Here is a 27,956-nt window from a genome sequence, read left to right on the forward strand (position 1 = left end):
GAGAACGCCTGGGCGCGCTTGCGCCAATCAGAGCACGCCTAGCGACGCCGCAGCCAATCAGCGCCGTTCTCTTAACGCCGCACGCTTCCGCTTTAAGCCACGCCCCCTCCAGTTGCCGCGGCAACGCGGAAGTGCCGCGTTACTAGCGCGGTAATTACGGCAATTAATAATTAATAGCGCGTTAATTAGGAACCGCGGGGGTCATTAACGATTCCCCGCCCCCTCCCGCGCCCTCTTGACTCGGTTTCCCTTTAATTAACCCCTTAACGAACCCTTAATTAACGCTAAATAGCACAAAGTGGGCGGAGCCAATGACGTCACCAGCGTCCTGTTTATTAATATCATTAATGAGTTTAATTAACGCCTCCGTTTAATTAGAGGCGGGGAAAGGGGGGTTGGGAGCCGATTTTTCCTCACAAGTTAAAATTTTGGGGATTTTTTCCCCCAATTTTTGGCGTTTTTGGGGTTTTCCCCTCAGGAAAATCCCAAATTTTGGGGTAAAATTGGGGGATTTTGGGTCCCCCCCCGGTCAGAAAATGGGAAATTTGGGGAATTGGGCCCAGACGAGCTCCGGGAATTTCGGGATCTTTCCAGAACGTTCCGCCCGCGGCCGCTCCGGAACCTGGGGGGGGAAAACGGGGAGGGAGCCCCGAAATCCAATAAAAATAACCCAAAATGAACCCCAAAAAAACCCAAATTCCACCCGAAAAACCAAAATCAAACAAAAAATCCAAAAATCCACCCAGAAATTTCAAATTCTACCCCAAGAAAATAAAAATCAACTCAAAAATACCCAAAATACAATAAAGAAAAACCAAACTAAAGCCCAAAAATCCAAAATTTCACCCCAAAAAACCAAAATCCATCCAAAATTCCAATTAAAAAAAACTTAATTTCACCCCCAAAACAATAAAATTTCACCCAAAAAATCCAAAAATGGCAACCAAAACCAAATCAAATTTCACCCAAAAACCTCCAAAATCCACCCAAAATGACCCAAATTTCCAACCAAAACCCCCCATAATTCACCTCAAACCCCAAAAAATCCAAAAAAGAAAAACCAAATTCCACCCAAAAAACCCAAATTGCAGCAACCCCCCGCAAAATCCAACAAAAAACTCAAAATGCAACCAAAAAAACCCCCAAAATCAACAAAAAAACCCCAAAAAATTCCATTAAAAAAAATACAAATTCCACCAAAACCCCCCAAATTCTTCCCCCAAAATTCCACTCAAAAACCACAGAAATTTCACCCAAAAAAATCCCTGAATTCCACCCAACCCCCCCAAAATATCCAACCAAAAAACTCCGGAAATTTCACCCAAAATCCACCAAAAATCACAAATTTTACCTGAAACGACCCCAAAATTCCAACAAAACCCCCAAATTTCAACCAAAAACCCCCAAAATTCCCACTAAAAAAATCCCCAAATTTCTAAATTTTCCTTTGAGGGTCGCAAAACCTCAAAATTCCATTTTCCCCCCTAAAATTTCAATTTTCCCTCCCGAATTTCCATTTTTTATCACCCAAATTTCAATTTTTAGCCCAAAAATTTCCATTTCTCCACCCAAAGTTCTTTTTTCCCTCCAAGATTTCCAATTCCCCCCTAAATTTCCATTTTTTCCCACATAAATTATTTTTCCCCCCAAAATTTCAATTTCAACCCCCCAAATTTCCAGTTTTTTGTCCCAAATTTCCATTTTTTCCACCCAGAATTCTTTTCCCACCCAAAACGACCCCAAAAAGCAACAGAAAAGAGGAAAACTGGGATGTTTTAAATAATTATATTTTAAATAAAATTAATTCCAAAGAAAACGACAACGAAACCAAAGAAAGCAAACCCAAAAAACCAAAAATAACGAAAATTCAACAGAAAAAAATCCCAAATTAAAAAAAAAAAAGGAAAAAAGAGGAAAAAACCCCAAAATGACCCAAAAGTGCCGCCCCTTCCCCCCAAAAATGGAATTTTGGGGACCCCTCTGGGAAAATAAATACGGGAAAAAAGGAGGGACCCCAAAAGTTTGGGGGAAAATCTCAAAAAATTGGGAAAATCCCAAATTTGGGGGTCCAAACCCCAAATTTTGTGTTTTTTGGGATTTTTGAACCCAAATTTTGGGGATTTTGGGGCTGTTTGGAGGGGTTTTGATCCCAAATTTTGGGATTTTTTGGGAGGGGGGGTTTTGATCCCAAATTTGTGCTTTTGGCCCCAAAATCTCCCCTAAGTTTTGTGGATTTTGGGGCTTTTTGGGGATTTTGACCCCAAACTTTTGGTTCTGACCAAAAAATCTCCCCCAAATTTGAGATTTTTGGGCTTTTTTACCCCAAAATCCCCCCCAAAATCTGGGATTTTTGGCCCCAAAATGTTGAAAATTTTTGGCTTTTTGATCCCAAATTTTTGGGATTTTTTTGCCTTTTTTGGGATTTTGACCCCAAAATTGTCCCCAAATTTGGGGATTTTGGGCTTTTTGACCCCAAATTTGTGATTGTAACCCCACAACCATCCCCAAAATTGGAATTTTTGAGGATTTTCGCCCCAAATTTTTGCTTTTGGCCCCAAAACCGTCCCAAAATTTTGGTACTTTTGGGGTTTTTTTGACCCCAAATTTCGGGACTTTTTTGCCTTTCGACCCCAAGACCTCCCCCAAATTTGGGAATTTTGAGATTTTGGGGGGTTTTGACCCCAAATTTGCAATTTTAACCCCAAAACCTCTCCCAATTTTGGAATTTTTGGGGGTCCCGTAGTGTCCGGCCGCCCCTCCCCCCCCTCCCCTCCCCCCATCACCTCCAGGGCCTGCGGGGTGGGGGAGGGGCGGGGTGGGGGAGGGGCCCCCCCCGACTTTGGGGTCCCTTTTTGGGGGGTGGGGGGAGGGGCCGGGGGGCGGGGCGGGGGATGCGGCTGGGTGGGGGAGGGGCGGCTTTCCCGCCCTTCAAAAAGCCCCAAAACCTCCCGAAAAAACGCCCCAAAATCCTCCCAAATTTATCAACAACTCCCAAAAACCTCCTGGAAAACCTGGAGGAGGAGGAAGCCCCACCCCGAGAGCGTTTTTGGGGCACGGGGAGGCGACTCCTGAACCTCATTTTGTTGGTTTTGGGGAAAAAAGCGAAAAGGCCTCGCTCGGAGGCCAAACCCAAGCGGGAAAACGCGCGGAAAAGAGGAGGGGGCAACCCCAAAAGGGCCCGGAGCCACCAACGATGGGCACGACCGCCTCGGGAGAGCTCGCCCAGGACGTAAAGAGGTAAAAACAACCACGGGGAAAACCAAAGTTGGGCGGCCAAAACCACCACGGGCACGTAAAGGCGGCGGCGCCGAGCGCTGAGGCCTAAAATGGAGGCCAGGCCCAAAATGGCCGCCAAGGCCGAGGCGGCCGAGGAGGGACCCCCGAGGTGAGGGCGGAGGGGGAGGAGGGCGTGGGCCAGCGCCAGCCCGGTGGCGCCGCACTCCAGAGCGGAGAGAAAACCCCGAAATCGCCGTTTTTGAGCCCAAAGTGCGACCAGGAGGAGGAGGAGGGAGGGGGGTGAGGGGTGGAGGGCGGCGGTGAAGGCCAGGAGGGAGCAGAGGAGGTGGGGGAGGAGGGAGGGCGTGGGGACGGGGATGGTGGCGCGGCGAGGGGTGGGAGGGGGGTAAAAGGGAGGGTGGTGGCGGGAAATGGGGGTTTTTGAGGGGGGAATGGGGGTTTTGGGGGAAAAAATGGGGGTTTTGGGGGAAAAAATGGCGGTTTTGGGCGGGAAAATGGAGGGGGTGGGGGAAGACAAGATGGCGGCCTGAGGGGAGAAAATGGCGGCCTGAGGGAAAGGGGGGTTTGGGGAGGGGGGATTTGGGTCTGGGGGCGGTAAAATGGTGTTTTCTGAGGGGAGATTTGGGTCTGGGGGGGATAAAATGGGGTTTTGGGGAGAAAAAGTGAACTTTTCAGGGGAACAAGTGGGATTTTGGGACGGTAAAACGTCAGTGGGGTGGGACAAAATGGCCGCCGGTGGAGGTGATGCATTCAGAGGTAAAATGGCATTTTGTGAGGGGAAATTTGGGTCTGGGGAGGATAAAATGGTGTTTTTATGGGGTGAAATTGTGGTTTGAGGGGATAAATTTGTGTTTTCAGGGGGTAAATTTGGGTCAGAAAAGGGTAAATTGGTGTTTTGAGGAGGTGAAGACGAAATGTCAGCCTGAGGGGAAGGGGGAGGGAAAATGGCGGCGGAGGGGGGTGAGGGGGATAAAAGGGGGTTTTGGGTGGAAAAATCGGGATTTTGGGTGCAGGAAATGAGGGTTTGGGTGGAGGAAATGAGGTTTTGGGGGGAAAAAAGGGGATTTGGGGGGGAAAAAAGGGGGTTTGGGGTGGGTAAAGTTGAGGAGTTTTGGGTGTCTGGGGGAGACAAAATGGCGGCCTGAGGGGACAAGATGGCGGAAATGGCGTCGTCCTGAGGAGAGAAAATGGGGAAAAATGAGGGGAAAATGGGAAAAAACCAAGGAAAAATGAGGGAATGAGGGGAAATGGGAAAAATGAGGGGAAAAATGAGGGGAAATTCCAAATAATGAGGGGGAAAATGGTGGGAAAAAAAAGAAAAAAATTGAGGGGAAAATGGGAAAAAATTAGAGGAAAAATGTGAAAAAATGGGAAAAATGAGGGAGTGAGGGGATAATGGGAAAAAATGAGAGAAAATCCAAAAAAATGCGGGGAAAAATAGGGAGAAAACCAAGAAAAAAAATGAGGGGAAATGGGAAAAAATGAAATGAAAAATGAAAAAAAAAATGAGGGGGAAAAGGGGGGAAAATATGAAAAAATGAAGGGAGAAAAATGAGGGGAAATGGCAAAAAATAGGGAAAAATGAGGGAAGTAGGGAAAATGAGAGGGAAATGGAAAAAATGGGGAAAGGTCAGGGAAAATGAGGGAAAATGAGAGGAAAATGGTAAAAAATGGGAAAAAGGGGAAGGAGAAAGAAATCAGCACCAAGGAAACAAAATGGCGCCATTTGTGAGGGGGAAAAGGGAATAAAAATTCGTTTTTTGAGTGAAAAATGGCAAAAATGGGAAAAATGGGGCTGTTTGTGAGGAGAAAAGTGGGTTAAAATGCAATTTTAAAGAATTTTTAGGACAAAATTCAAAGTTTTTGAGAGAAAAATGGGATTAAAAATGGGATAAAATTCCCTGAAAAGATTTTGGGGACCCTGAGGGGATTTTTGGGAGGGAAAGGGGAGGGAAAGGTGACCCCAGAATGAAGGAGCCCAAATCCCCCCAAATTCCACCCAAATTCCTCCCAAATCCATGAAAACTTCCAAAATTCCCACCCAAAAATTCCCCCCAAAAAACTCCTCCCATATTTCCAAATTTCTCCAAAAATTCCCCCCAACTCCCTCAAAATTCCAATTCCCAAATTTCTCCCCAAAATTTCCCCAAACTCAAAAAAAAATTCCCCAAAAATTCCCCAAATTTCTCCCAAAATTCACCACAATTCCCCCCAAACTGCCCTTAAAACCCCTGAAAATTCCCCCCAAATCCCCAAAATTCTCCCAAAAATTCCAAAATTTTCCCAAAATTGCCCCCAATCATTCCCCTAAAAATTCTCCAAATTCTCCCCACCAAATTCCCAAGTTCCTCTCAAAAATTCCCAAATTTTCCCCAAAATTCCTCCCCAAAAGCCCTGAAAATTCCCCCTAAAATCCCCAAATTTTTCTCAAAATTCCCAAATTCCTCCCCAAATTCCCCCTCAAAATTCCTCCCCAAATTCCCTCCAAATTTCACCAAAAATTCCCAAATTTCCCCTCAAAATTCCCCTGAAATTCAAAACATCACCCAAAATTCCCAAATCCCCAAATTTCTCACAAATTTCTCCCAAAATTCCCAAATTTTCCCCAAAATTCCCCCAAATTTCCCCAAAATCCACCAATTTCCCCAAAATTCTGAAATTTTCCCCCATATTCCGCCAGAAACAAAAACCACAAAATCCCCTAAAATTTCCCCCAAAATTGCCTGAAGTTTCCCAAAATTCCCCAAATTTCGCAAAAAAATTCCTCAATTTCCCCTCAAAAATCCCCAAATTCCTCTCAAAATCCCCAATTTTTTTTCCCCTCAGATTTCTCCCCCATTTCACAAAATATTCCCGAATTTTCCCCAAAATTCCTCCCCAAAACCCCTGAAAATTCCCCCTAAAATCCCCAAATTTTTCCCAAAATTCTCCCTCAAAATTCCTCCCAAAATTCCCTCCAAATTTCACCAAAAATTCCTCCCCAAAATTCTCCTGAAATTCAAAACATCCCCCAAAATTCCCAAATTTCTCCCAAATTTCACCAAAATTTCCTGAATTTTCCCCAAAATTCCCCGAAATCCACCAATTTCCCCCCAAATTCTGCCGGAAACAAAACCCCCAAATTCCCTAAAATTTCCCCCGGAATTGCCTGAAGTTTCCCAAAATTCCCCAAACTTCCAAATTTTCCAATTTCCCCAAATTTTTCCCCCAAATTCCTCAATTTCCTCTCAAAAATTCCCAAATTCCTCCCAAAATCCCCAATTTTTTTCCCCCCTCAGATTTCTCAAAAAAATCCCCGAATTTTCCCCAAATTCCCCCCTCAAAAATAACAAAAAAAATGAAAATAAAATCCCGAATTTTGCCCGAAATCCCCCCCAAAAATAATAAAAATTGAAAATAAAATCCCGAATTTTGCCCGAAATCCCCGGATTTGGCCCCGATTCTCGGCCTCACCTGCGGGGGGGTCCCGGGGGGTCCCTCCCCTCCCCCCTCGGCGTCGTCCTCGGGGTCCCCCGGGCTGGGGGGGTCACTGGGGGGGTCACTGGGGGGGTCACTGGGGGCCTCGCTGGACAAACTGGGAGAACTGGGAACGCTGGGGGAGGGGCTGGGCCCTGCCTGGGGGGACACGGGGGGGAGGGGTCAGACTGGGATAAACTGGGAGGGACTGGGAGGGGATTGGGATGGACTGGGATGGACTGGGAGGGACTGGGATGGGACTGGGAGGGGATTGGGAATGAACTGGGAGGGACTGGGATAAACTGGGAGGGACTGGGAGGGACGGGGACAAACTGGGATATACTGGGAATGAACTGGGATAAACTGGGAGGGATTGGGAGGGGATTGGGAATGGACTGGGAGGGACTGGGATGGACTGGGAGGGACTGGGAAGGACTGGGATAAACTGGGAGGGACTGGGAATGGACTGGGAGGGGATTGGATTATACTGGGAGGGACTGGGATGGACTGGGGAGGGACTGGGATGGACTGGGAGGGACTGGGATGGACTGGGGAGGGACTGGGAGGGACTGGGATGGAACTGGGAGGGGATTGGATTATACTGGGAGGGACTGGGAGGGGATTGGGATGGACTGGGATGGACTGGGATGGAACTGGGAGGGATTGGGATCAACTGGGAGGGACTGGGAATGAACTGGGAGCAAACTGGGAAGGGTTTATACTGGTCCGTACTGGTCCGTACTGGCCCATACTGGTTCCTACTGGTCCATACTGGTCTATATTGTTTTATACTGGACCCTACTGGTCCCTACTGCTCCATCCTGGCCCATACTGCTCTATACTGGTCTGTACTGGCCCATACTGGTCCCTCCTGGTCCATACTGGTTTATACTGGTTTGTATTGGCCCATACTGCTCTATCCTGACCTATACTGGCCCCTACTGGTCCCTATTGGTCCATACTTGTTTGTATTGGTTTATACTGGTCCCTACTGGTCCCTACTGGTTTATACTGGTCCCTGCTGGTCCCTACTGGTCCCTACTGGTTTATACTGGTCCCTACTGCCCTCTACTGGTCCCTACTGCCCTCTACTGGTCCCTACTGGTCCCTACTTGTTTGTATTGGTTTATACTGGTCTATACTGGTCCCTACTGCCCTATACTGGCCCATACTGCTCTATACTGGTCTATATTGGTTTATACTGGTCCATACTGCTCTATACTAGTCCATACTGGTTTATACTGGTCCCTATTGGTCCCTACTGGTCCCTACTGGTTTATACTGGTCCCTACTGGCCCATACTGGTCCCTACTGGTCCATACTGCTCTATAGTGGTCCCTACTGGTTTATACTGGTTTATACTGGTCCCTGGACAAACTGGTTTATATTGTTTTATACTGCTCTATACTGGTCCCTATTGGTCCCTACTGGTCCCTATTGGTCCCTACTGGTCCATACTGGTCCCTACTGGTCCCTACTGGTTTATACTGGTCCCTATTGGTCCCTACTGGTCCATACTGGTTTATACTGGTCCGTACTGGTCCCTCCCGGCCGCACTCACCGTTTCCCTGGCGGCCATTTTGGTTCTGCGCAGCAGCTCCGGGACCACCCCTGGGGGGCGCTGCAGGGCCAGGAACGGGTGCTGGGAACACAACGGGGAAATGGACAAAAATCACACAAAATGAACCCAAAATGGACACAAAATTACCCCAAAATGAACCCAAAATGGACAAAATGAACCCAAAATGGACAAAATGAACCCAAAATGGACAAAAATGGACAAAATCAACCCAAAATTACACCAGAATGGACAAAATTAACCCAAAATGAACCCAAAATGGACAAAATGAACCCAAAATGGACAAAAATCACACAAAATGAACCCAAAATGGACACAAAATGAACCCAAAATGAACCCAAAATGGACAAAATGAACCCAAAATGAACCCAAAATGGTCAAAAAATCAGCCAAAATGAACCCAAAATGAACCCAAAATGGACAAAATGAACCCAAAATGGACAAAAATCACACAAAATTAACCCAAAATGAACCCAAAATGGACAAAATGAACCCAAAATGAACCCAAAATGGACAAAAATCAGCCAAAATTACCCCAAAATGAACCCAAAATGGACAAAATGAACCCAAAATGAACCCAAAATTACAACAAAATGGACAAAAATCAGCCAAAATGAACCCAAAATGAACCCAAAATGGACAAAATGAACCCAAAATGGACAAAAATCAGCCAAAATGAACCCAAAATTACAACAAAATGGACAAAATGAACCCAAAATGGACAAAAATCACCCAAAATTACACCAAAATGGACAAAATGAACCCAAAATGGACAAAAATCAGCCAAAATTAACCCAAAATGGACAAAATGAACCCAAAATGGACAAAAATCAGCCAAAATTAACCCAAAATGGACAAAATCACACCAAAATGGACAAAATCACCCAAAATCACCCAAAATCACCCCAAAATCACCCCAAAATCACCCAAAATTACACCAAAATGGACAAAATTAACCCAAAATGGACAAAATCAGCCAAAATTACCCCAAAATTACCCCCAAATCAGCCAAAATCAAACAAAAATTACACCAAAATCAACCAAAATCACCCCAAAATGGACAAAATTACACAAAATCAAACAAAAATTACACCAAAATGGATAAAATCACCCCAAAATTCAACCCAAAATTGGCCAAAATTACCCCAAAATCACACCAAAATCAACCAAAAATTACACCAAAATCAGCCAAAATTACCCCAAAATGAACCCAAAACCAGCCAGAATCAACCAAAATTGCCCCCAAATTGGCCAAAATTACACCAAAATTGGCCCAAAATCACCCCAAAATCACCTCAAACTCTGTCAAAATCACCTCAAAAATGCCCAAAATTACCCCAAAATCACCAAAATCCCCCAAATCCCCTCAATTTTGGGTCATTTAAAAACATTTTTGGTTGATTTGGGGTCATTTTGGGGTTTTTTGGGTGATTCGATTTTTTGGGGTTTTTGCTTTGTTTGGTTTTTTGGGTATTTTTGGGGTATTTTGTGGGGTATTTTGGGTGTATTTTTAGGGTATTTCTGGGGGTATTTTTGGGTTATTTTGGGGTATTTTGGGGGTATTTTTAGGGTCTTTTTTTGGATATTTTGGGTTATTTTTTGAGGTATTTTTAGGGTATATTTTGGGGTATTTTTGGGTTATTTTTGGGGGGTATTTTGGGGGTATTTTTAGGATATTTTTGGGGTAATTTTGGGTTATTTTTGGGTATTTTGGGGTATTTTTGAGTTATATTTTGGGGGTATTTTTGGGGTAATTTTTGGGGTATTTTTGGGTTATTTTGAGGGGGTATTTTTGGGGGGTATTTTTTGTGTATTTTGGGTTATTTTTAGGGTATTTTTGGGGTATTTTTGGGGTTATTTTGGGCTATTTTGGGTCTGTGTGAGGCCCCACCTGCAGCAGCTCCCGCGCCCGGGGCCGTTCCTGCGGAAGCTTCCGGAGACACCGAGAGACGAAATCCTGAAACTGCTGGGACCTGGGGGCAGATGTGGGGCAGGGACCCCAAATGTGGGGCTGGGACCCCAAAATGTGGGGCTGGGAAATAAAATGTGGGGCAGGGACCCCAAATGTGGGGCAGGGACCCAAAATGTGGGGCTGGGACCCCAAAATGTGGGGCTGGGACCCCCAAATGTGGGGCTGGGAAATAAAATGTGGGGCAGGGACCCCAAATGTGGGGCAGGGACCCCAAAATGTGGGGCTGGGACCCCAAAATGTGGGGCTGGGAACCAAAAGGTGGGGCTGGGAGCCCAAAATGTGGGGCTGGGATACAAAGTGTGGGGCTGGGAACCCAAATGTGGGGCTGGGATCCCAAAATGTGGGGCTGGGAACCAAAAGGTGGGGCTGGGAGCCCAAAATGTGGGGCAGGGACACAAAGTGTGGGGCTGGGGTCACGATGGGGTGGATCTATGGGGCAGGGATGGATCTATGGGGTAAATCTATGGGGCACACAGGATCTATGGGGCAGGGATGATCTATGGGGCAGGAATTCAAGATCTATGGGGCACACAGGATCTATGGGGTGGATCTATGGGGTGGATCTATGGGGCACACAGGGATGATCTATGGGGTGGATCTATGGGGCAGCACTGACCATTCCCTGGGGTGTTTCAGCCCCGGGGGTTCTCTCTGTGCAATGTGGTACAGGGCGCTATGGGGCAGGAATTCAGGATCTATGGGGCACACAGGGATGATCTATGGGGCAGGAATTCAGGATCTATGGGGCAGCACTGACCATTCCCTGGGGTGTTTCAGCCCCGGGGGTTCTCTCTGTGCAATGTGGTACAGGGAGCTATGGGGCAGGGATGGTCTATAGGGTAAATCTATGGGGCAGGATGGATCTATGGGGCAGGAATTCAGGATCTATGGGGCACACAGGATCTATGGGGCAGCACTGACCATTCCCTGGGGTGTTTCAGCCCCGGGGGCTCTCTCTGTGCAATGTGGTACAGGGCGCTCATCGCGTTCAGCTGGAACAGGGGCGGCCTCCGCTCAGCTGTGGGGCACAAAAAAACCCCAAATTCACCCCAAAATTCCGTCCCTAAAAACCCCAAATTCACCCCAAATTCAGTCCCTGAAAACCCCAAATTCACCCCAAAATTCAGGCCCTAAAAACCCCAAATTCACCCCAAATTCAGTCCCTAAAAACCCCAAATTCACCCCAAAATTCAGGCCTTGAAAATCCCAAACTCACCCCAAAATTCAGGCACTAAAAATCCCAAATTCACCCCAAAATTCCGTCCCTAAAAACCCCAAACTCACCCCAAAACTCAGTCCCGAAAAGTGCAAAATTCATTCCCAAAAAACTCGGAATTTACCCCAAAATTCGGGCCCTAAAAACCCCAAATTCACCCCAAAATTCAGTCCCTAAAAACCCCAAACTCACCCCAAAATTCAGGCACTAAAAACCCCAAATTCACCCCAAAATTCCATCCTTAAAAACCCCAAATTCACCCCAAAACTCAGTCCCGAAAAGTGCAAAATTCATTCCCGAAAACCTCGGAACTTACCCCAAAATTCGGGCCCTAAAAACCCCAAATTCACCCCAAAATTCAGTCCCTAAAAACCCCAAACCCCCTGGAGCCCCTCCCAGTTTTACCCAGCTCGATGCAGGTGATGCCCAGGGACCCCAAACATCCTAAAAATCCCCTCCAGAAACCCCCCAAAAATCGCCAAAAAAATCCCAAAAAAACCCCCAAAAATCCCGAAAATATCCCCAAAAAAAAACCCCCAGAAAACCCCCAAAAATCCCCCCCAAAAAATCATCAAAAATCCCCAAGAAATCACCAAAAAAACCCCAAAAAATCCCCAAAAATCACCAAAAAACCCCCCAAAAATTCCCAAAAAAATCCCCAAAACATCCTAAAAAAACCCAAAAATCACCCAAAAAACCCCAAAACCTCCCAATCCCCCCCATTCGTACCCAGCTCGATGCAGGTGATGCCCAGGGACCACAAACGTCAAAACCCCCCAAAAATCGCCAAAAAAAATCCCCAAAAAACCCTAAAAAATCCCCAAAAATCACCCAAAAAAAGCCAAAAAATCCCCCAAAATCGCCAAAAAATCCCCTAAAAATCCCCCAAAATCCCCCAGACAACCCCCAACAATCCCCAAAAAATCACCAAAAAAACCCCCAAAAAATCGCCAAAAAATCACCAAAAATTCCCGAAAACATCCCAAAAATCCCCCAAAAATCACCAAAAACCCTCCCAAAAATCGCCAAAAAAATCCGCAAAAAACCCCGAAAAAAACCCCAAAATTGCCCAGAAAACCCCGAAAAAACCCCCCAAAACCCCCAAAAATCCCCCTAAAAAATCACCAAAAAAATTCCAAAAAAAACCCCAAAAAAACCCGAAAATCCCCCAGAAAACACCAAAAAAATCCCCAAAAATCATCGAAAAAAAGCCCCAAAAATCACCCAGAAAAACCCCAAAAATCCTCCAAAAAATCCCCTAAAACTTTCCAAAAAACCCCCAAAAAATCCCAAAAAAACCAAAACCCCAAAAATCCCAAAAACCCCCAAATTCCCCAAAAACCCCCATTTTTGCCCCAATTCGTACCCAGCTCGGTGCAGGTGATGCCCAGGGACCAGAAACATCCCAAAAATCCCCCCCAAAATGCCCCGAAAATCACGAGAAAACCCCGAAAAAACCCCGAAAAAACCCAAAAAAAATCCCAAAAATCCCCCCAAAAAACCCCTAAAAATCGCCAAAAAATCCTCAAAAAATTGCCAAAAAATCACCCAAAAAATCCCAGAAAATCCCCCAAAAAACCTCAAAAAAACCCCAAAAAATCCCCCCAAAAAACCCCAAAAATCCCCCAAAAAAACCCGAAAAAATCCCAAAAATCACCCAAAAAAACCCCCAAAAAATCCCAAAAAACCCCAAAAAATCCCCCCAAAAACCTCAAGAATCCCCCAGAAACCCCCAGAAACCCCCAAAAAAATCCCAAAAATCCTCCAAAAAATCCCAAAAAATCCCCAAAAAACCCCTAAAAATCCCAAAAAACCCTCCGAAAAATCCCAGAAAAACCCCTAAAAATCACCAAAAAACCCCCAAAAAATCCCAAAAAACCCCCAAAAAAATCCCCAAAAAACCCCTAAAAAATCCCCAAAAATCCCAAAAACCCCCAAATTCCCCAAAACCCCCCATTTTTGCCCCATTTCGTACCCAGCTCGATGCAGGTGATGCCCAGGGACCAAACGTCCGCCCTCCCATCGTAGATGCCCTCGTCCATGGCCAGGATCACCTCGGGCGCCATCCTGGGGGCGGGGCGGGGTCAAAGGTCAGCCCGGGGTCACCGGGACCCCTCCCCCACCACTGGGGACACCCCCAGCCCCTCCCCCCCCTCACCAGTACGGGGTCCCCACCAAGGAATTGGCCGGGGTGGCCACGGCGGCCGAGCCAAAATCGCCCAGCTTGACCCGGCCCGGGCAGCACAGCAGGATGTTCCCGGCCTTGATGTCCCTGCAAAGGGCAAAGGGCAAAGGTCAGGGGTCATTTGGGGTCATTGAGAGGTCATTTGGGGTCAGGGTCAATCAGGGGTCAGGGGTCATTGAGGTCATTGAGGGGTCAGGGGCTCTCAGGATGTTCCCGGCCTTGATGTCCCTGCAAAGGGCAAAGGGCAATCTGGGGTCATTGGGGTCAAACTGGGGTCATTGGGGTCAATCAGGGGTCATTTGGGGTCAATCAGGGGTCATTTGGGGTCAGGGTTAATGAGGGGTCAATAGGGAGGGGTCAGGGTCAATGAGGGATCAGGGGTCAATGGGGGCTCTCAGGATGTTCCCAGCCTTGATGTCCCTGTTAAAGGGCAAAGGGCAATCTGGGGTCATTTGGGGTCAGTGGGGTCATTGAGGGGTCATTTGGGGTCAGGGTCAATCAGGGGTCAGGAGTCATTGAGGTCATTGAGGGGTCAGGGGCTCTCAGGATGTTCCTGGCCTTGATGTCCCTGTTAAAGGGGAAAGGGCAAAGGGCAGGGGTCATTTGGGGTCAGTGGGGTCAAACAGGGGTCACTTGGGGTCAGGGTCAATCAGGGGTCAGGGGTCATTGAGGGGTCAGTGGGGTCAGGGGCTCTCAGGATGTTCCCGGCCTTGATGTCCCTGTTAAAGGGCAAAGGGCAAAGGGCAAAGGTCAATCAGGGGTCAGGGGTCATTGGGGTCAGAGGGGCTGGGAGGGGTCAGGATCAATGGGGGTCATTGGGGTCAGGGGCTCTCAGGATGTTCCCGGCCTTGATGTCCCTGTTAGAGGGGAAAGGGCAATCAGGGGTCATTTGGGGTCATTGGGGTCATTGAGAGGTCATTTGGGGTCAGGGTCAATCAGGGGTCAGGAGTCATTGAGGTCATTGAGGGGTCAGGGGCTCTCAGGATGTTCCCGGCCTTGATGTCCCTGCAAAGGGCAAAGGTCAATCAGGGGTCATTGGGGTCAATCAGGGGTCACTGGGGTCATTGGGGTCACTGAGGGGTCATTTGGGGTCGGGGTCAATCAGGGGTCAGGAGTCATTGAGGTCATTGAGGGGTCAGGGGCTCTCAGGATGTTCCCGGCCTTGATGTCCCTGTTAAAGGGCAAAGGGCAATCAGGGGTCATTGGGGTCATTGGGGGGTCATTTGGGGTCAGGGTCAATCAGGGGTCAGAGGGGTCAAACAGGGGTCATTGGGGTCAGGAGTCATTGAGGGGTCAATAGGGAAGGGTCAGGGGTCAATGGGGGCTCTCAGGATGTTCCCGGCCTTGATGTCCCTGTGAGAGGGGAAAGGGCAGGGGTCATTGGGGTCAGTCAGGGGTCATTGGGTCATTTGGGGTCAGGGGTCAATGAGGGGTCAGTGGGGTCAGGGGTCAGTGAGGGGTCAAGGTGAATGAGGGGTCAATAGGGAAGGGTCAGGGGTCATTGAGGTCAATGAGGGGTCAGGGGCTCTCAGGATGTTCCCGGCCTTGATGTCCCTGGGAGAGGGGAAAGGGCAAAGGTCAGGGGTCAATCAGGGGTCAGTGGGGTCAAACAGGGGTCATTTGGGGTCAGGGTCAATCAGGGGTCAGGGGTCATTGAGGGGTCAGTGGGGTCAGGGGCTCTCAGGATGTTCCCGGCCTTGATGTCCCTGAGGGGTCAGAGGTCAAAGGTCAGTGGGGGTCATTGGGGGGCAGGGTCCATGGGGCAGGGATGATCAATAGGGCTGGGGTTCAGGATCTGTGGGGCACAGGGGATCTACAGGGCAGATCTATGGGTCCCACAGGATCTGTGGGGCAGGGCTGATCTATGGGGCAGGGATGGTCTATGGGGCATACAGGATCTATGGGTCAGACAGGATCTATGGGGCACAGGGGATCAATGGGGTGGATCAATGGGTCCCACAGGATCTATGGGGCAGATCTATGGGTCTATAGGGCAGATCTATGGGGCACAGACAGGATCTATGGGGCAGCCCCACACCTGTGGATCACCCCCAGGCCCTGCAGGGATTCGGGATCAATGGGGGTGGATCTATGGGTGCCATAGGATCAATGGGGTGGATCTATGGGGCAGGGATGATCTATAGGGCAGATCTATGGGGCAGGGCTGATCTATGGGGCAGCCCCACACCTGTGGATCACCCCCAGGCCGTGCAGGGATTCGGGATCTATGGGTCAGGGATGATCTATGGGGTGGATCTATGGGTCCCACAGGATCTATGGGGCAGATCTATGAGTCCCACAGGATCAATGGGGTGGATCTATGGGTCCCACAGGATCTATGGGGCAGCCCCACACCTGTGGATCACCCCCAGGCCGTGCAGGTAGCCCAGGCCCTGCAGGGCCCCCTCGGTGATGGCCCCGATCTCCTCCTCCCGCAGCGGCTCCTGCTCGGCTTGGGGGGCACAGAGAGAGAGAGGGAGGGGATTGAACCAAAATACAGCAAAATGCACCCAAAACTGACCCTGAGCAACCCCAAACATCCACCTGAAATTACCCCAAAATTACCTCTAAATTATCCCAAAATTCACCCAAAAACTGACCCTGAGCAACCCCAAAAATTCACCCAAAATTACCCAAAAATTATCTCTAAATTATCCCAAAATTATCCCAAAAACTGACCCTGAGCAACCCCAAACATCCACCCGAAATTACCCAAAATTGACCCCTAAATACCCCAAAATTATCCCAAAAATTGACCCCAAAATTATCCCAAATATTACCCCAAAATTATCCCAAATATTACCCCTAAAAACCCCAGAATTACACCAAAAATTCACCCCAAACACTCCAAAACCACCCCAGAAATTCACCCAAAATTACCCAAAAATTACCTCTAAATTACCCCAAAATTATCCCAAAAATTGACCCCAAAATACCCCAAAATTATCCCAAATATTACCCCTAAATACCCCAGAATTACCCCAAAAATTCACCCCAAACTTACCCCAAAAATTTACCCTTAATACCCCAAAATGATCCCAAAAATTGAGGCTAAAATACCCCAAAATTACCCCAAAAATTACTCCCAAATTATCCCAAAAATTTTCCCTAAATGCCCCAAAATTATCCCAAAACTTGACGCAAAATACTGCAAAGTTACCCCAAAAATTCACCCAAAATCTCCCCAAAAATACCCAAATATTTGACCTTAAATTACTCCAAAATTATCCCAAAAATTGACTCTTAATCTGCCCAAAATTATCCCCAAATACCCCAAAACTACCCCCAAAATTTTCTCTAAATACCCCAAAATTACCCCTAAATACCCCAAAATTACCCCAAAAATTAACCTAAAAATTACCCCTAAATACCCCAAAATGATCCCAAAAACTCACCCAAAAATGCCCCAAAAATTAATCCTAAATACCCCAAAATTACCCAAAAAATTGACCCAAAATACCCCAAAAATTCACCAAAATTCACCCAAAAATTGACCCCAAAACTACCCCAAAAACTACCCCCAAACACCCCTAAATTACACCAAAAACTACCCCAAAATTATCCCAAAAACTCACCCCAAAGACCCCAAAAATTCACCCAAAATTGTCCTAAAATTTGACACAAAATTCCCCCAAAACTATCCCAAAAATTGATCCTAAATCCCACAAAATTCCCCCCAAAATTGACCCTAAGTCTCCCCAGAAATCCCCCAAAATTTGACCCTAAATTACTCCAAAATTATCCCAAAAATTGACCCGAAATCCCCCCAAAATTACCCCTAAATACCCCAAAATTTGACCCCAAAATACCCCAAAGTTATCCCCAAAATTACCCCTAAATACCCCAAAATTACCCCAAAAATTGACCCCAAAATTCACCCAATAATTGACCCAAAATACCCCAAAATTATCCCAAATAAACTTTAAAAATCCCTCAAAATTTCCCCAAATGTCCCCCTCAAAATTCCTCATAAAACACCCCAAAAATCCCCATAAAATCCCCCAAAATCCCCCAAACTTCTCCCTAAATCCCCAAAAATTCCCCCCCAAAAATTCCCCCTAAAATTTACCCCAAAAATTCCTCCAAAATCTCCCAAAATTCCCCTTAAAATATCCCCAAAATTCCCCATAAAATCCCCCTTAAAATCCCCAAAATTTCCCCCAAAATCCCTCCTAAAAATTCCCCCCCAAAATTCCCCCTAAATTCAAATAAAACCTCCCCTAAATCCCCCCAAAATTCCCCCTAAAATATCCCAAAAATCCCCAAAATTCCCCATAAAATCCCCAAAAATCCCCTTAAAATCCCCCAAAATTCCCCTTAAAATCCCCAAAATTTCCCCCAAAATTCCCCATAAAATTCCCCATAAAATCCCCAAAATTCCCCTTAAAATCTCCAAAATTTTCCCCAAAATTCCCCATAAAATCCCCAAAATTCCCCTTAAAACCCCCAAAATTTCCCCCCAAATTCCCCTTTCGACTCCAAAACCCCCAAAATTCCCCAAAATGCCCCAAATTTTCCCCTAAAATCCCCAAAATCCCCGAATTTTCCCAATTCTCACCTTCCAGCAGGTCCAGGGCTGATCCCACACAGAATTCCATGGCCAGCTGAGGAGCCCAAAATGCCCCAAATTTATCCCAAAATCCCCAAACATCCCCAAATGCCCCCAAATCCCCTCAAAAATCCCCCAAAACCTCCAAAAAAACCCCAAAACATCCCCCAAAAAATCCTCAAAAAACCCCAAAAAATCCCTCAACCCCCCCCCCCAAAATCTCCCAAATCCCCCCAAAAAATCCCAAAAATGCCCCCAAAAGCCCCAAGAAATCCCCCCAAAATTCCCCCAAAAATTGGGAAAAAAAACCCCAGAAATCCCTCCAAAATCCCAGAAAAATCCCCAAAAAATCCCCCAAAACCCCAAGAAATCCCCCAAAAATCCCCAAAAAATTGGGAAAAAAAACCCCCAAAAATCCCCCAAAAATCCCCAAAAAATTGGAAAAAAGTCCCAAAAAAATTGGAAAAAAATCCCAAAAAAACTTCCAAAAAATCCCCCAAACGCCCCCCAAGAAATTCCCAAAAATCCTCCAAAAAACCCAAATCCCCAAATTCCCCCAAATTTTCCCCAAGAAAATCCCAAAAATCCCCCCAAAAAATCCCCAAAAAATCCCCAAAAATTCCCCAAACCCCAAAAACCCCAAAGCCCCCAAAATCCCCCAAAAAAACCAAAATATCCCAAAAAAATTCCTGAAACCCCCCGAAAAAATTCCAAAAAACCCCAGAAATCCCCCAAAAATCCCCCAGAAATCCCCTAAAAATCCCCCAAAAAATTAGAAAAAAAGACCCCAAAAAATCCCCAAAAAATCAGAAAAAAAACTCCCCAAAATGCCCCAAAACCTCCTAAAAATTGGTAAAAGAACCCTCAAAAAAACCCCAAAAAATCCCCAAAAATCCCAAAAACCCCAAAAAATTCCCCAAAAATTCCCCCCCAAAATTGGAAAAAAATCCCAAAAATCCCCTCAAAAACCCCCCAAAAAATCCCCAAGCAGCCCCCAAAAAATCCCAGAAAATCCACCAAAAATTGAAAGAAAACCTCAAAAAATCCCCAAAAAAAACGCTCAAAAAATCCCCCAACCCCCCCCCCCAAAATCCCAAAAAAATCCCCAAAAATCCCCCAAACCCCAAAAAAAATCCCAAAAAATCCCCCCCAAAATTGGAAAAAAATGCCCCAAAAATCCCCCAAAAATTGGAAAAAAACCCCAAAAAATCCCAAAAAAATTGGAAAAAAAATCCCCCAACCCCCCCCGCAAAAAAACCCCAAAATTCCCCCAAAAAAACCCAAAAAATCCCCCCAAAAATTGGAAAAAAATCCCCAAAATATTGGAATAAAAAACCAAAAACCCCCCAGAAAAGCCCCCAAAAATTGGGAAAAAATCCAAAAATCCCCCGCAAAAAAATCCCAAAAATCCCCCTAACTGCCCCCCCCCCAAAGTCCCAAAATCACCAAACCCCAAAATTCCCCAAAAACCCCAAATTCCCCCAAAATCCCCCTAAAAAATCCCAGAAAAACCCCCAAAAATTCCCCCAAACCCCAAAAACCCCAAAAATCCCAAAAAATCCCCAAAAATTGGAAAAAAACCCCCAAAAAATCCCCAAAAAACCCCAAAAACCCCAAAAAATTGGAAAAAACCCTCCAAAAATCAGAAAAAAAACCCCAAAAATCCCCAAAAAAACCCCCCAACCCCCCCCAAAAAAATCCCCAAAAATTCCCCAAACCCCCAAAACCCCAAAAAACCCCAAAATTCCCCCCGAAAATTGGAAAAAAATCCCCAAAATCCTCAAAAAATTGGTAAAAAACCCCCCAAAAGTCCCATAAAAAACCCAAAAAAAACCCCAAAAATTGGAAAAAAACCCCAAAAAATCCCCAAAAAATCCCCAAAAAATCCTCAAAAAATTGGAAAAAACCCTCCAAAAATCGGAAAAAATCCCCAAAAAATCCCCAAAAAACCCCCCAAAAAAATCCCAAAAAAAGTCCCCAAAAATCCCCAAACCCCAAAAAAATCCAAAAAATCCCAAAAAATTCCCCCCAAAATTGGAAAAAAATCCCAAAAATCCTCAAAAAATTGGAAAAAAAACCCCAAAAAATCCCATAAAAACCCAAAAAAATCCTCAAAAATTGGAAAAAAACCCCCAAAAAATTGGAAAAAAACCCTAAAAAAACCCCAAAAAACCCCCCAAAAAACCCCCAAAAAATCCCAAAAAAATCCCAAAAAATCCCCAAAAATCCCCCAACCCCCCAAAACCCCAAAATCCCCAAATTCCCCCAAAATCCCCCAAATTTCCCCAAATCCCCCCTGTTGCTCTCACCCAGGCCGTGTGGTGGCGCAGGTAGCAGCCCCTGAAGGTGACGGTGTTGGGGTGGCTCAGCCTCTGCAGCACCTGCACCTCCCGCACGATGTCCTGCCAGCGCTTTGGGGCAAAAAACGGCGGTTTTGGGCAAAAATGGTAATTTTGGGGGAAAAACGGCAATTTTGGGGGAAAAACGGCAATTTTGGGTCAAAAAATGGCAATTTTGGGGTATGAAACACCAGGTTTGGGTAAAAATGGTACTTTTGGGGTAAGAACGGCATTTTTGGTAAAAACGGCGATTTTGGGCAAAAACGGCAATTTTGGGGGAAAAACAGCAATTTTGGGAAAAAAACGGTAATTTTGGGGTATGAAACTGCAGGTTTGGGGTAAAAAACGGCACTTTTGGGTCAAAAACGGCACTTTTGGGGAAAAGCAGCATTTTGGGGGAAAAAACGGCACTTTTGGGAAAAACGGCATTTTTGGGGAAAAACGGCACTTTTGGGGTAAAAAACACCAGGTTTTGGGGAAAAACGGCACTTTTGGGGGAAAAAACGGCAATTTTGGGGTAAGAACGGCATTTTGGGGAAAAACGGCAATTTTGGGGGAAAAAACGGCATTTTGGGGAAAAACGGCAGTTTTGGGAAAAAACGGCAATTTTGGGGGAAAAACGGCATTTTGGGCAAAAAACGGCATTTTGGGGAAAAAACGGCAATTTTGGGGGAAAAAACGGCAATTTTGGGGAAAAAACGGCAATTTTGGGGGAAAAAACGGCATTTTGGGGAAAAACGGCATTTTGGGGAAAAACGGCAATTTTGGGGAAAAACGGCAATTTTGGGGGAAAAAACGGCAATTTTGGGGAAAAAACGGCACTTTTGGGAAAAACGGCAATTTTGGGGGAAAAAACGGCAATTTTGGGGAAAAACGGCAATTTTGGGGAAAAACGGCACTTTTGGGAAAAACGGCAATTTTGGGGGAAAAACGGCAATTTTGGGAAAAAACGGCAATTTTGGGGTATGAAACAGCAGGTTTGGGTAAAAATGGTACTTTTGGGGTAAGAACGGCATTTTTGGGTAAAAACGGCGATTTTGGGCAAAAAACGGCAATTTTGGGGGAAAAAATGGCAATTTGGGGAAAAAACGGCAATTTTGGGGGAAAAAACGGCGATTTTGGGGGAAAAATGGCAATTTTGGGGGAAAAACGGCGATTTTGGGCAAAAATGGTAATTTTGGGGGAAAAAACGGCAATTTGGGGAAAAAATGGTAATTTTGGGGGAAAAACGGCAATTTTGGGGGAAAAATGGCAATTTTGGGAAAAAACAGCAATTTGGGGGAAAAAACGGCAATTTTGGGGTATGAAACAGCAGGTTTGGGTAAAAATGGTACTTTTGGGGTAAGAACGGCATTTTTGGGTAAAAACGGCGATTTTGGGCAAAAACGGCAATTTTGGGGGAAAAACAGCAATTTTGGAAAAAAACGGTAATTTTGGGAAAAAACAGCAATTTTGGGGGTATGAAACAGCAGGTTTGGGTAAAAAACGGCACTTTTGGGTCAAAAACGGCACTTTTGGGGAAAATGGAACTTTAGGGGTAAGAACGGCATTTTGGGGAAAAACGGCGATTTTGGGATATGAAACTGCAGGGTTTGGGAAAAAATGGCACTTTTGGGGTAAAAAACACCAGGTTTGGGGAAAAAAACGGCACTTTTGGGGAAAATGGCACTTTTGGGGGAAAATGGCAATTTCGGGGGAAAACAGCAATTTTGGGAAAAACAGCAATTTTGGGAAAAAAACGGCAATTTTGGGGGAAAAAATGGCACTTTTGGGGAAAAACGGCAATTTTGGGGTATGAAACTGCAGGTTTGGGGTAAAAAACGGCACTTTTGGGTCAAAAACGGCACTTTTGGGGAAAAGCAGCATTTTGGGGGAAAAACCGGCACTTTTGGGAAAAACGGCATTTTTGGGGAAAAACGGCACTTTGGGGAAAAACGGCAATTTTGGGGCAAAAAACGGCAATTTTGGGAAAAAAACGGTAATTTTGGGGAAAAAAACGGCAATTTGGGGAAAAACGGCAGTTTTGGGAAAAACGGCAATTTTGGGCAAAAATGGTAATTTTGGGGGGAAAACGGCAGTTTTGGGAAAAAAACGGTAATTTTGGGCAAAAACGGCAATTTTGGGGTATGAAACTGCAGGTTTGGGGGAAAACCACCAGGTTTGGGGCTAAAACGGCACTTTTGGGTAGAAATGGCACTTTTAGGGTAAAACGGCACTTTTGGGGTAAAAAACAGCAGGTTTGGGTAAAAAACACCAGGTTTGGGAAAAAATGGCACTTTTGGGGGAAAATGGCATTTTTGGGTAAAAATGGCACTTTTGGGGTATAAAACACAAGGTTTGGGTAAAAACGGCACTTTTGGGGTAAGAACGGCACTTTTGGGAACAAACGGCATTTTTGGGGTAAAAAATGGCAATTTTGGGGTATGAAACAGCAGGTTTGGGAAAAAATGGCACTTTTGGGAAAAACGGCAATTTTGGGGGGAAAACGGCACTTTTGGGCAAAAAAAACGGCACTTTTGGGTCAAAAACGGCAATTTTGGGAAAAAACGGCAATTTTGGGGGAAAACCAGCAATTTTGGGGTATGAAACAGCAGGTTTGGGGTAAAAACGGCACTTTTGGGGAAAACCAGCACTTTTGGGGAAAAAAACACCAGGTTTGGGGTAAAACACCAGGTTTGGGTAAAAAACGGCACTTTTGGGTAAAAACGGCACTTTTGGGGGAAAAAACGGCACTTTTGGGTCAAAAATGGCACTTTTGAGGTAAAAAATGCCACTTTTGGGGAAAAACACCAGGTTTTGGTAAAAATGGCACTTTTGGGGTAAAAATGGCACTTTTGGGGTAAAAAACACCAGGTTTGGGGAAAAACGGAACTTTTGGGGTAAAAAACGGCACTTTTGGGTAAAAACAGCACTTTTGGGGGAAAAAATGGCACTTTTGGGGTATGAAACACCAGGTTTGGGTAAAAAACGGCACTTTTGGGGTAAAAAACACCAGGTTTGGGTAAAAAACACCAGGTTTGGGGAAAAACAGCACTTCTGGGGTAAGAACAGCACTTTTGGGTCAAAACCACCAGGTTTGGGTAAAAACACCTGGTTTGGGTAAAAAACAGCACTTTTGGGGTAAAAACGGAACTTTTGGGGCAAAAGCACCAGGTTTGGGGTAAAAACGGCACTTTTGGGGAAAAATGGCACTTTTGGGGTAAAAACGGAACTTTTGGGGTAAAAACCACCAGGTTTGGGGAAAAACGGAACTTTTGGGATAAAAACAGCACTTTTGGGAAAAAACGGCAATTTTGGGGGAAAAAAATGGCACTTTGGGTCAAAAATGGCACTTTTGAGGTAAAAAATGCCACTTTTGGGGAAAAACAGCGCTTTTGGGGGAAAACACCAGGTTTGGGGAAAAAACGGAACTTTTGGGGAAAAATGGCACTTTGGGGTAAAAAACACCAGGTTGGGGTAAAAACGGCAATTTTGGGGTAAAAATGGCACTTTTGGGGTATGAAACAGCAGGTTTGGGGAAAAAACGGAACTTTTGGGGAAAAATGGCACTTTTGGGTAAAAAACACCAGGTTGGGGTAAAAACGGCACTTTTGGGCAAAAATGGCACTTTTTGGGTAAAAAACAGCACTTTTGGGGCAAAACGGCACTTTTGGGGTAAAAACGGAACTTTTGGGGTAAAAACTGAACTTTTGGGGCAAAAGCACCAGGTTTGGGGTAAAAACGGCACTTTTGGGGAAAAATGGCACTTTTGGGGTAAAAAATGGAACTTTTGGGGTAAAAAAACACCAGGTTTGGGGAAAAACGGAACTTTTGGGGTAAAAACGGCACTTTTGGGGTATGAAACTGCAGGTTTGGGGTAAAAAACGGCACTTTTGGGGTAAAAATGGAACTTTGGGGTAAAAAATGGCACTTTTGGGGTAAAAAACAGCAGGTTTGGGGAAAAACGGAACTTTTGGGGTAAAAACGGCAATTTTGGGTAAAAACAGGTTTGGGGAAGAAACACCAGGTTTGGGGGGAAAACGGCACTTTTGGGGTAAAAACAGCACTTCTGGGGCTTTTGGGGGATTTTGGGGGTTTTGGGGATTTTTTATAATTTTTTGGGATTTTTTCCCACTTTTTTAGGGATTTTTTGGGGCTTTTTTCCCAATTTTTGGGGTTTTTTTTTCCAATTTTTGGGGATTTTTGGGGGTTTTTTTTTCCAGTTTTGGGGGGTTTTTGGGTTTCTTTGGGTTTTTAAGGTTTTTGGGGTTATTTTTTGGGGTCATTTTTGGGATATTTGGGTCTCACCTCGCTGGAGGCCCGGCCTCTGTAGGACATTTTCTTGATGGCCACGAGCTCCTGGGAACGCAGATCACGGGCCTGGGGAGAGATTGGGGAATTTGGGAAATTTGGGGAAAATTTGGGGAAATTTGGGGAAATTTGGGGTTTGGGGAGAGTTTGGGGAAGGATTGGGGGAGTTTTGGGGGGAATTTTTGGGATTTTGGGGGAGTTTTATGGGGATTCTTAGGGGGATTTTGGGGGGAATTTGGGGGAAATTTGGGGGAATTTGGGGAAATTTGGGGGAGATTTGGGGGAGATTTGGGGGAGTTTTTGGGATTTGGGGGAATTTTATGGGGGATTTGAGGGGGACTTTGGGGGGATTTGGGGGATCTGGGGGAATTTGGGGAGATTTGGGGGAGGTTTGGGATTTTGGGGGAGTTTTATGGGGGATTTTTAGGGGATTTTGGGAGAGTTTGGGGAGATTTGGGGGAGTTTGGGGAAATTTGGGGAGATTTGGGATTTTGGGGAAATTTGGGGAAATTTGGGGGAATTTGGGAAATTTGGGGAAATTTGGGGAAATTTGGGGGATTTGGGGGTTTGGGGAGAGTTTGGGGAAGGATTGGGGGAGTTTTGGGGGGAATTTTGGGGATTTTGGGGGAGTTTTGGGGGGATTTGAGGGGGATTTTGGGGGAGATTTGGGGGAAATTTTTGGGATTTTGGGGAAGTTTTATGGGGGATTTGAGGGGATTTTTGGGGATTTTGGGGGAATTTTTAGGGAATTTTGTGGGAGTTTTATGGGGGATTTTGGGGGGATTTTTGGGATTTTGAGGGAGTTTTTGGGGGCATTTTTGGGGAGTTTTATGGGGGATTTTTAGGGGATTTTGAGGGAATTTTTGGAATTTTGGGGGAGTTTGGAGGGATTTGGGGAAATTTTGGGGGATTTTGGGGGAGTTTTATGGGGGATTTGAGGGGATTTTGGGAGAAATTTTAGGGGAGTTTTGGGGGGATTTTGAGGGGATTTTGGGGGAGTTTTATGTGGGATTTGGGGAAATTTTGGGGGAAATTTGAGGGAGTTTTTGGGGCAATATTGGGGGATTTTGGGGGAGTTTTTGGTGGATTTTGGGGGGATTTTGAGGGAGATTTTGGGACTTTGGGGGGGTTGAGGGATTTCAGGGGCTTTGGAGGGAATTTTCAAGGGATTTGGGGCCATTTTAGGGGATTTTGTGGAGTTTTGGGGGGATTTGGGGCAATTTTGGGGGCATTTGGGGGATTTTGGGCAATATTGGGGGATTTGGGGGAGTTTGGGGGGATTAGAGAAGATTTTGGGGGAGTTCTGGGGCATTGTGAGGGAGTTTTGAGGAGATTTGGGGATTTTAGGGGATTTGAGGAAGTTTTGAAGGAGTTTTGAAGGGATTTGGGGCATTTTTGGGGGGATTTCAGGCACTTTTGGGATTTTAGGTGCTGCCATCCAGATTTTGAGAAGGTTTGGGGCTACCTCGGGAGTTTTGGGGTGAATTTTGGGGAATTCAGGCAATTCTGCCCAAATCTTGTGATGCTTATGTGGATTTGAAAGCATTTCAGGACATCATGAACAAATTTTAGGACAATTTAAGGCATTTAACTTCAACTTTGCCATACTCTAAGTCAAACTTTAGAAGTTTTGGCCTTTTCCGGGTGGATTCTGAGGCGTTTGATTGGATTTTGGGGCTGTTTTAGGACAAATTTCAGGCGGATTTTGCTTCTTTTCCCCACTCACACTGAACACAGCCCCGAAACTGCCGTGGCCGATCTCTCGCAGCTCCCCAAAAACCTTCTCGGGATCATCTTTGAGGAACAATTCGGCAACTTCGGGGTCCCGGAGGCTCCCGGGCCGGGCTGGGGGACGAGGAGCCGGCATGGCAAGGGTGAAACTGAGGAAAAAAACCCAAAATCCACCCTAAATTCCCTTTTTTTTTCCGCACAAAAATCCCTCAAATCCACCCCCCCAAGCCCATTTCTACCCCCCAAATCCATGAGGGGCCTCACTTAAATTTTTAAAAAACCCTCCCCGAGTCCTAAAAGTGACCCTAAATTTAACGAGAGACGCCAAAAAAGGCAAAATCCCCTCAGGACCCGTCCCCAAATTCCCTTTTTCCCTCAGGCCGCCCCCCCCTCCCCTCACCGGCGGCTCCAGCTCCGGTCCCGGCGGGCGCTGGGGGAGCCCGGGCCGCCCCCCCCCGGCCGCTGCAGCTCCGGGGGGGGGCTCCGGTCTCCCCCCGACGCCTCCTGAAGGTTGAGGAGGCTCAGAAGCCCCAAAATCGCCGAATTTCACCTCAAAAAAGCGGCGGGAAATGAGGCGGGGGGGGGGGGGGGGAACCCCCCCGGTGCCGCCTCAGCGCCCCGGGCAAGATGGCGCCGGCGGGAGGAGAGGAAAGAGGCTGCGCATGCGCGGTGACGTCATGAAGGCGGGAAGGGCGCGTGCCAGGAGTTGGGCGGGAACGAGGCAGCCAATCAGAGAGAAGGGCGGGAAAAAAGGAGGAGCGGGATTGGAGGAGAGAGGAAGAGGGCGGGATGAAAGGAAGAGAAGGATTGGTGGAGAAATAAAGGGGCGGGGCGAAGAGGGGAGAAAAGGGCTGTGATTGGATGGAAAGGGAGGAAAGAAAGGCGGGAAGTTGTGAGGGAGAAGCAAGATGGCGGCGGGGGGGCCGGGAGGTCTCGGTGAGTTCTGAGGGGGAAGAAGCCGTGCAGTGACGTCACTGCTTCCTCTCGTGACGTCACTAGTTTTGGAGCGAATAATGAGCACTCCAAGCCCACCCTTCGCCTGTGATTGGCTGAGAGTGAAGGGAGGTAGAACCGACGATTCTGATTGGACGGCGCGCGCGGGTTCTTCCGGAAACCGCTTCCGGGTTTACCCACGCCTTCTCTCTGGCCACGCCTCATTTTCCTTTTCTGGGTGTGATCATGTCTATATAAGGACATGTGGGCGGAGCTATAAGTTCCGAACTTTTGAATGTCCATGTAAGGCACGAAGGGGCGTGGTTATGTTGGGAGGGCGGGGCTTGAGCCTTGAAGGGCCAAAATGGCCAAAAATTGAAGGAAAAAACCCCAAAATTGGGGCAAAAATCACCCAAAATATCCCGGAACGACCCTGAGTTGGTGCAGAACGGACTAAAAATCCGACAAA

At 46.3% G+C, this 27,956-nt stretch overlaps 1 protein-coding gene across 7 annotated transcripts; it reads right to left on the reverse strand.

Moving 5' to 3' along the window:
• Nucleotides 1-312: 312 nt before the first annotated feature.
• Nucleotides 313-27,195, reverse strand: LOC139586424 (serine/threonine-protein kinase TAO1-like). Of its 7 annotated transcripts, none has more exons than XM_071419772.1 (13): nucleotides 26,955-27,169; nucleotides 26,550-26,703; nucleotides 24,821-24,892; nucleotides 20,504-20,605; nucleotides 18,204-18,249; nucleotides 16,001-16,097; nucleotides 13,619-13,732; nucleotides 13,436-13,527; nucleotides 11,166-11,262; nucleotides 10,164-10,245; nucleotides 8,255-8,335; nucleotides 6,691-6,852; nucleotides 313-622 (listed from the first exon to the last, which is right to left on the reverse strand). In XM_071419772.1, exons 2-13 carry the CDS (start codon nucleotides 26,688-26,690, stop codon nucleotides 530-532), a joined length of 1,179 nt encoding a protein of 392 aa, XP_071275873.1. In that variant the 5' UTR covers nucleotides 26,691-26,703; nucleotides 26,955-27,169; the 3' UTR covers nucleotides 313-529. The 7 variants fall into 7 exon arrangements, with proteins under 7 accessions (XP_071275873.1, XP_071275874.1, XP_071275868.1 ...); XM_071419767.1 differs by lacking the exon at nucleotides 313-622 and adding an exon at nucleotides 1,767-4,411 and having other exon boundaries at nucleotides 26,955-27,190; XM_071419773.1 differs by lacking the exon at nucleotides 6,691-6,852 and having other exon boundaries at nucleotides 26,955-27,172.
• Between the last annotated feature and the right edge of the window lie 761 nt (nucleotides 27,196-27,956).

The sequence above is a fragment of the Agelaius tricolor genome, unplaced genomic scaffold (genome assembly GCF_023055355.1).
Source record: "Agelaius tricolor isolate 1412-34295 unplaced genomic scaffold, bAgeTri1.0.p SCAF_117, whole genome shotgun sequence".
Classification (NCBI taxonomy): domain Eukaryota; kingdom Metazoa; phylum Chordata; class Aves; order Passeriformes; family Icteridae; genus Agelaius; species Agelaius tricolor.

Bases quoted from the DNA above. Each gene is read 5' to 3' on its own strand.
- LOC139586424 (XM_071419767.1), bottom strand. From the start codon at position 26,690: ATGCCGGCTCCTCGTCCCCCAGCCCGGCCCGGGAGCCTCCGGGACCCC. The intron at 20,606-24,820 runs GTGAGACCCAAA...TTTGCCCCAAAG, and splicing joins GAGGCCGGGCCTCCAGCGAG to CGCTGGCAGGACATCGTGCG. The intron at 10,246-11,165 runs GTCAGTGCTGCC...ATCTGCCCCCAG, and splicing joins CTGAAACACCCCAGGGAATG to GTCCCAGCAGTTTCAGGATT.